At 37.5% G+C, this 9497-nt stretch overlaps 1 protein-coding gene across 1 annotated transcript; it reads right to left on the reverse strand.

Moving 5' to 3' along the window:
• Positions 1 to 6991: 6991 nt before the first annotated feature.
• LOC131508418 (NADH dehydrogenase [ubiquinone] 1 subunit C2-like) lies at positions 6992 to 7465 on the reverse strand. The gene is given in 2 exon segments (XM_058723489.1): positions 6992 to 7227; positions 7297 to 7465. Coding segments are annotated over 2 exon segments (372 nt in total). The 3' UTR covers positions 6992 to 7024.
• Positions 7466 to 9497: the final 2032 nt, after the last annotated feature.

The following is a 9497-nucleotide window of genomic DNA, read 5'->3' on the forward strand; positions in this document are numbered from 1 at the left end:
ATGCTGTGTCTTCATTTACCATTTTTGCCAAGATAATTTCTAATTTCCCCTTTAGTTTCCTATCTGGCCCACTGGTTGTCAGGAGCATGTTGTAAATTTCCATATAATTGATGAATTTTCCAAGTCCATTTTGTTCCTGATATGAATATGATCACCACTGTTCTCATTTGGGTACCATCTACGTGGAATATCTTTTCCATCCCTTCACTTTCAGCTTATATATGTCCTTAAATCTGAAGTGAGTCTCTTGTACACATTATATAGGTGGAAATTATTTGTATATCAATTTAGACATGCTATTATTTTGATCAGATAGTTTATATTTAAAGTAATTACGGGGTGGAAGGACTTAGTACTGCCATTCTGTTATTTTCTATCCTTAGTTCTTTTGTCCATTGTTTCCTCTCTTGCTGTCTTCCTCTGTGTTTCACTGATTTTTTTTTTTCTATTGGTATGCTTTGACTCCTCTTTCATTTACTTTTGTGTGTTTTCTATAGGCATTTTCTTTGTGGTTACCATCAGGCTTAAATAAGACAACTTATAGTTATAACAGTTTATTTTAAGCTGATAACAACTTAATTTTAATCTCACACAAAAACTTTACACTTCCACTTCTCTCCCTCCACATCTTATTTGTTGATGTCACAATTTACAAAGGGAATCGGAGGCATGGGGAAAGAAAGCCATACCACTGGAGAAATATTTACGAATACCACATCTTAAGATGCAACCCCACTGAAAGAATGAAATTTAACCAGATTCTGGAGCACTCTCCCTATATTATACCTATTATGTAGATAGGGGATGTGTTCATGGATATGTTTATTTTTTATTTACCTCTGTGGATAATACTTTTTGACTTTCAACTTTTCTTTTAAATGGGGGTTTCCTTTTTTAACCAAAGTTTTGGTTTGTTTTTGTTTTATTTTGTTTTTGGTTTTTGTTTTTGTTTTTTTTTTTATAGAGAGAGAGAGTACACACATATATGGGTGCATGGGTGGGGTGGGGGTAGATAGAGAGGGAGAGAGAAAGTCTTGGTATGTAAGAGAGAAAGTCCATGCCCAGTGTGAGCCTGTGTGAGCCTCATAACCCTGAGATCATGACCTGAGCCCAAATCAAAAGTTGGGCACTTAACCAACAGAGCCACCTAGGCACCCTGGTTTCATTTTTATCATAGCAATAAAAGAAATCAAGACTAATTAAGCAAAAACAATTCAAAAATCTGAGTTTGAGTTCTCATATCCAACACAGAGATGACAAAATCTCCCTATATTATATTATAAGAAAACTGACCATATAATTCTTCATCAAGCTGGCACACTTTTGAGAGTTAAAGTAAGCACTATTTACAGCCCAGGACACTATGCTGTGGTCATTCTAACTAGAAGCTTATCATAATAACAAATGAGAAGGTGTATGTGAAACTGGAAAGCACTATACTACCTGCCTAATGGATGACAGCTTTTATATTAAATGGACACAAAAAAGTCAGATTTTGCTTCTAACATCTGATCTTCTATATTTTTAGTACCCTATTTTCTGTTAGATTCAAAGTATTTAGAACTAGGGGCATTATGGCTGAATATGCCTCAAAGTTTGTGTACCAAGATGATTTTAGTATGGCATTCTATATCAAACTCATGCATAAAGTGGAAAAAACCAGGAAACCAAAGCTACTTTTAGTAATAAGTGATCAAATACAGTTGTAGATATATCTCTCTTAAAAGGTTTATATCTCAATTATAATTTTAAAATGTTCAAGCAGATACAGTTATAAATGTAATTTTCTTCTGTAATACCTTTCTCAGATGTTTTTCAGTTTCCAGCTCAATTTTTTCATTTGTAACACCAGTGAATCAGTAAAAAGCATAATACTTCAGCCACCATTCACTTAAAAATGGAATTCTAAAAAATAATTATCAAATTCTGTTAGAATGCAGTCTGGACCGCGGTCTATAAAGACCTCTGGCCTGGTACAGCTTTCTATGAGAATGTGAAGTAGCACCACCTTACCCTGGAGTCAAGAGCCAGCCAATGGCCTCTATTATAAGCTAAATGGCTGTTTCAAAAGCAGTATCATGGATATGTGAGTTTTAACTTGACAGAGCGGAGGAGGGATCTAGACTAAACAGATTTCAATAAAAGTTATGCAGAAAGATAACTGGCTGGAAGCACTGCTATTCATGAAATTATGACTGGAAAGAGACAGCATTCTCTCTAGCTATTGCAGTTGTTATAGGCAATTTTCAGAGAAATTGTATTACTAGTGATTTTAAAAGAAATGGCAATAAAAGGTAGCTTCCTGTTTCTATTTAGCAACGGGTACATAGCTGAAAGGGAAGAATCGATGGAGCACAAACCAGCTGCACTCCCTGTGATTTCTCTATCTGCAGGTAGAGTTTCCAGTAACTGGTCATTCATTTTTTTCAAGCCAAGAATTATTTTGTCTACTTTAAAAGTAACTGGCACAGTTCTAGGCACTGGAGATACACGGATAAAGGGAACAGAAAAAATTCCCTCTTCTCATGGCATTGATACTGTATTGGGGGAAAACAGAAAAGAAATAAAATAAATAAGTAAATTACATAATCTACTTATGTGTGATAAATGAACTACAGAAAAATAAAGCAGAGAAGGTGGTGGAGGGTTGTGAAGCCCTGCAAATTTTAAACTAGGTAGTATGCGAAAGCCTCGCTAAAAGCAGTGAATAAAGCCTATATGGAACTGGGTGCTGTGTGAATGTTAGCGGCAAATTACCTCTCTATACACACTAGGAATAGATTCGATGATGGCTTGACATGTAGCCAGTATAGGGAGTAAAAAGAAACTGACTCTCTAGGCTAGCCTGAAAGTCTGGATCTGACCTGCAACCGGAGTCACCTAAGGTACATATTAAAATGCAGACTCCTCACTCTCAACCCACAGCTGGTGAATCAGAACCCCTGGGCATGTATCCTGGGAGTATGGCATTTATCAAGCTTTTTTGATGATTCTGAGGAACTCTAACATTTGAGTACTGACTGTCTAAGGCAAGAACATCAAGACTCAAGCAAAAAATCCACCCATTTACTTATTTTACAAATATTTTCTGAGTGCTCTCAGCTGTGGAACTATAGGGTCTAAGGAGATAAGATCTATGTTTCAGGTGGTTCTGACAAAATTAGGGCAACTATATATGAAAATAAATTAATGAAACAATGTAAAGGAGCCTTGTGATGGTCTTATCCATTTAATTTTAGTTTGGGGAAACAGAGCTGAGGAAATTGCTGATTTTTTTCCTCACATCTTATCCTTGTAAAAATAACTCACACATGGAAAGGTCTTGAATTAAATATTCTATACCCACATCAGCTGTTATTTTCTCATCCCCATGGAGCTCTAACACTGTGTTCAATGTGAAATATTTTTTTATAGTTGCAGACATTCCATTACATTACCACAAACATTCCCATTTGGTTGTTCATTCATTTGATAAACAGTTACTGAGGGCTGCCATATGAAAGTATTCAAGGTCTAGAAGAAGAGACAGACCAAGAAATGAGCGCCATACAATATAATAGAAATGTATGAACTATGCACTTTAGAAGCACAAGGACAAAGTCACTAACTTCCTGGGTTTCTGGGAGTTTTTCACAAAGAAGATGACACTTAAATTAGGGCTTCAGGTATGAGTTAGACTTTGCAGGTAGAGGAAAAGGGTGTTACAGCAGACATAATAGCAGGTACGGATACACAAATGCAGAAGAGTAGAATTTCACCCATACTATAATACAGCTAAGCAAAGACCATCTAGCTTCTTTATTTTCTATAAAAAGTTGATAACCATAATCATTGAACAGTGAAGAAGTTGCCAAAAAATATTGTCAATTAATAGAATCAGCATTCTCTAATCTAGTTTTTTTTTAATTTAAAACAGTTTCCAAGGATAAATAATCAAGAGTTCCAAGTTCAAGTCCATTTCAGAACCATTTCTCCCTTCCCTAACAGGATGGTGGCTGAGCATAAGGAAAGCTGTCTGAATGAATGCCGCTGGGGGAAAAGCACTTTGGTGACCTTTATTCTGGTTCTACAGCAGGGCATATTCTCATCATTGCTGCTATCAACTGAGGTAGGGGAAGCTCTCAGTTTGCTCTGTCTGTGGTATGTTTTCTTGGCTTTATCAGGATCTAGTGGTCCTCCTTGATAATTTTTTTCTCATGGTAGTCTGGATACTCCTTAAATTTTGACTTTCCTTGTTTTCTATTGCTGAACCAAGCAGTCTACCCTAAAGTCCTCGGCTAAAATGGTGCCAGCTAACAGCCACTAGTGAACCCTTCTGCAAAGAAGCTCTAACATTCAATGACTACATCTCTTTGATAAAATTACTTAAATGCTATGCATCTCAATTTTCTCATTTGTTAAGTGAGGATAATGAGAGTACCTTCCTAAGTGTGTGGTTGTAAATAAATAGGAGTGCATGGGTGGCTCAGTCAGATAAGTTAAAATCCGATTCTTGATTTCAGCTCAGGTCATGATCTCAAGGTTCAGGCTCTGCACTGACAGCACAGAGCCTGCTTGGGATTCTCTCTCTTTCCCTCTCTCTCCACCTGCCCCTCCTCTGCTTGCACTCCCTCTCTCTCTCTCTCATAAATAAATAAACATTTTTAAAAAGAGTAAATAAATATAATGTAATGAGAAGGGTGCCTGGTATATTTATAAAGTCAGCGCATGTTCACTATTGCTATTAGTTATTCACTCCCCTTTGAGGCATGTAGAAACTTATTGGTCTTTTCTCTGTTGTATACAAAGCACTGGGAGCCAGGGACACTGCTTCTGGTCTCCTACAGAGCTGCACCTTTATGATACAGCTACTGCCCCTATCATGTTAGCATGCACTCACCCTTCATGGCAGTCTCCAAATGATTTGAATTTTTCTTCAACCTAAAACAAAAAAAAATCCTCTTTTCTTGGGATTTAGCCTCAGAGAAGTGATTTAAGAACACGTTGCACATCTGACTACCTTTGTCTTTCCTTCCTATAAGACCCAGAGCCAGAAGGCATAGACAATTCTTCCTTTTTATCTTCCTTTTTCCTGTGTCATAAACTGAGACCTCTGTATGGCGTGGAGTAAAATTTTATGTTCAAAATTTCCAGAACTGGCTAAAATACTAAATACTAAAGTATTTTCTTAAGAATGTTTTCATCCCAAAGTCTGCCTTTCAGAACCATTGTCTTACCATGGACTTCCAAAATTCTAGTTTGAATATCAAAGGCTCAATAAAAATGCTTCTCTTTATCTTCTTGACATCGTAACAGTCCTAGCCACATTTACGACAAATAATGCCTCTTGAAAACTAGTAAGAAGAAAATAACAAAAGCACACGCACCATTTCAAAAATATTATTCTCCTTTTCTCCATAAGCATTAAAGGGTTCAGAACGTAGGAAACAGTGATTAATTTGGTGTTACATGTGTAGAATTGATTGATGTGTGTGTGTGTGTGTGTGTGTGTGTGTGTGAGTGCAGGGGGCAGTCAGGGAAGTAGGGAGATGAGTAAGAAGGCTAACTAGATGACATGCAAGAAGGCTGTTTCAGTCAGGTTGAAAAGAGCATCATCCACCGTGCCAAGTAATTTTTGTTTTTTATTTAGTTGAAATAACAACACTGTATATTAAGTGAGGTTTACATTTATATGTCTATTTCATGTGTTAGAAAACAAAAGCTTTGAGATATTAAGCTACTCTACGTTATCATCACTGTAATTGTCAGATCTGGGATAAAAATTCAGTTTTCCTGATTTATAGTCTATCATATGATATGGTTTTGTTTTGTTTTGTTTTTTAACTTCAAGCAACTTCTTTGGAGAAGTTATACACTGGCATTTTCACATTTGAGATAAATGAGATAAATCCAATAGAACAATTACTTAAATCAAAAACATTTCACTGCTTCTAAAATTCCTGTGCCTCCAGCAAAACAGAATCCCAAGGCTGTATTCAATAAGATCCTCTGACATATTTATTGCTTGCCTATTACTCACTGTCTTACTTGCTTTCACAGTTGGTAAAGACTCAGTAATTCTAACTACGAAGATATCAAATTGCACTGGTGTATAGTCTAGATGATGTTATTTTTTAAGCCATGCAACTTGCTGAAAATAAAGATATAATTTCAAAACTGCCTGCTGGATTAGTTGCAAATCTTTTATGGAGATCTCCTTAAAAACATTCTTTTACATCACACTGTCACTTAACAAAGACCTAAGACATACAATAAGTCGGTCCAACCACATTTTCTGAAACTAATATGAGTATGTTTGAAATGCCACTTAGAATCATCTTTAGATAAGTCTATTTGCTAACAGGACATAGGATAAAATACAGTTTTGCAATTAAATGATTACTTTTGACTATGTAAGCAGCCAGTACAATTCATGACAGAAAGTAAATTCCTTATATAAATAATTTAGTTGCGGTTTTCATTGAGAGTCCAAATATTTCATTCATTTAAACAAATATTTTTTGAGTGTCTATTGTTTTCCACTGAAGATGTATAGATAAATGAAGCAGACAGTCTCTGTCCTCTGAAGCTTACAACTGCAATAAAGGTTAGAAGGAAAAACAGTGTCTATGGGAGTTTCTAATGAGTATACCTCAACTGATATGACATGTCAGGGAATGCTTCCACAAAGAAATGATCTTTAAGCAAAGACATGAAAACTAAATAGATTTTATCCAGGTGACTAGTCAGAGAAAGATATTCCCAGCAAGAAAGAATGGCATCTGAAAAGGCTCTGGCTGGAAATAAGGGGAATTCAAGACATTCAAAGCATGAAAAAAACTCTGTATGGCAGAGCACAGTAAGGAGGGAGGGCAGGGTCAGATCATAAAGCAATTTACAGGCAAGTTTAGTATTTTAAAATTTAAAAGAAGGTGAACGCCGCTGAAAAAATTAAGTGGAGAGAATCATCGTTGATTTTTATGTAATTTTTTTCATGATGAACCATTTCAATCACAAGGTGTTAACAGACAGATTAACATAAACTTCAAATATCATGGAAACATGTTCCACAAAATTCAGAAACCACTGGTATCAGTGAAACCAAAGTATGCATTTTAAAGACTTCAATGCACTGATGGAATTCTTCAAGAAATTCACCATAAGTTTTCTTATCTTTTTCAGGAAAATCCTCAGGATGTGATTTTACATATGTAAACATACCATGGTCCTTCACAGCATATATGTACTCTTGATGTTTTAAAAGATCATATCCAATAAAAACAAAGGAAGTAACATATAGAAGCTGGCAATGCAAACCGGCCAACACCACCAGCCTCTGCCAGATCGCATTATCAATCAGGCCAAAGCAGTCACCCAAGAAGCAGAAGTGGACAAGCCACAGGTCAGTCAGCTTGGGCTGGGGAAGACTCTAGGCCTCATGTGGCAGAAACTATAAGGGCACTTTCCCTGGCCGCCTGCTCATCATAGTAATGCCACTGCTACTTGAGTCCTGGCCTCAGACCACCAACTGCTAAGAAACCCACCAGGACCACTGCCCGGGCCCATGCCGCTGGCTTTCTTATCCAAGAACTGAGCTGAAGCCGATGTCTATTTTCAGAAGATTACTTCAGATCAGAGCCATGATGCATGCAACTCAGGGAGGCACCATTCACTTTCACCATTCACCATTCATAGAAGGTCCTATACCAGATAGCAGGAGGTCCTGCTCTAGAGGATGGACCAGAGGTGATGAGAGTGAAAACAAGACTGTCATGGGAAGAAAATGCATTGTTCCAGGCAAAAGATGATAATAGCTTGGATTAAGGTAGAAGAAAAGTAATAAAGAGAAGTGGAAGCTTTTAGGAGACACTATGGAGGTGGGATTCATAATATATAACGTGTGATTATATATGGAAGATGATATACAGAAAACATCAAGGATGATTCATTGACTCCCGTATGGTTCATTGTGGGTGCCTTTTTGAGTTATAAGGAGCATGGGAGGTCTAGGAGGAATCAAAACTTTAGTTTTGGACATGGTATTTTTGAAGGACCCATATGGATCACATGGGTGGAGATTTAGAATAACTTTAGAATAGATACATTTGAGCTGAAGACATAAAGTTGAGAATAATCACTATCTAGATGGAACTGAAGTCACCAAAGTGGTAAATACCAATAAGAAAGAACAAACAAAGAGAGAAGAAAAGGACTGAGGTGAAACTATCAGGACTCCTATAGATAAAAGTTTAATAAGAAAAAAAAAACTAGACACAGAGGTAGAAACAAAGCTGTAGGAGTGGCATAGAGTGAAGAGAATCTAGTTTTTTAATGTAGACTGAATGTTTAGTTCTGTCTAAGGCTGCTGAGAGGCCAGAAGGAGTGTCCATTATATCCTGTGACATGGAGGACGTTCTACAGGTGTGTCTAGGTGTGTCCAGCAGTCTTCTTGGACTGACTTGATGAATAGGGGATGAAGGTGTAGGAATGCCAAGAAAACTGTGACTATGAAGTGAGCAAGACAAAAACACACCAGAGAAGAATATGAGGTCCAAAGATTTAAAGAAGGATGAAAAGTATCTAGTACAGAGGGAGGTTCTAAATGTACATAAGCAATATAAGATCACCAGGAGAGTGAAAAAGAGGGAAGGAAGGACATTCTGAGCATACCAGGAAATTTGGCTTAGGAAAAAGGGAAAAATAATTCCTCCACTGGGTTGGGTGGAAAATAATGAGGGAGGTACCCGTCAGTTGGTAGATTTGGCTGTGAGAAGTTGCATTGGTGGTGGCTCTGGGACCACCACCAATGGCTTCTGCTTTCTTTGCAAAGTATAAACTGAGTTAAAGCGTGCGTACACACACACACACACACACACACACACACACATACATACACACACGGTATCAGGGCTTTAAAGTGAGCAAAAAACTGTTTGAATGTCTTGTGTGGAGAGTGGGAAATAACGAGAGAAACTGCATTGCCAGGTAATGTTCAGTGCCCAGTTTAAACTGGGGACCAAAATTCAAAATAGCTAGTACCTTAAAGAAAACAGAGGTGCAGAACCCCAAAATCCTGAAGAGCCAAAAAATTGTTTAACTGAGCATCAAGTACATAGGGCTTGGTGCATATCTGTAGTCGGAGATGTTCCTGTGTATTTACGTGGGTGTGTATGTATATACATATGCACATGTATATGCCTGTGTGTGTATCTCTCTCTCTTTCACTCATACACACACACACACACACACACACACACATACACACAGAAAGTTTAACCCTAACTCAATTTTTTTAACGTGTATTTATTTTTGAGAAGACAGACACAGAGCATGAGCGGGGAAGAGAGAGAAAGAGGGAGACACAGAATCTGAAAGAGGCTCCAGGCTCTGAGCTGACAGCACAGAGCCTAACGTGGGGCTTGAACTCACAGACCGCGAGATCATGACCTGAGCCAAAGTCAGACACTTAACCAACTGAGCCACCCAGGCGCCCCTAACCCTAACTCAATTTTGACCCA

The sequence above is a fragment of the Neofelis nebulosa genome, chromosome 4 (genome assembly GCF_028018385.1).
Source record: "Neofelis nebulosa isolate mNeoNeb1 chromosome 4, mNeoNeb1.pri, whole genome shotgun sequence".
Taxonomy (NCBI): Eukaryota; Metazoa; Chordata; class Mammalia; order Carnivora; family Felidae; genus Neofelis; species Neofelis nebulosa.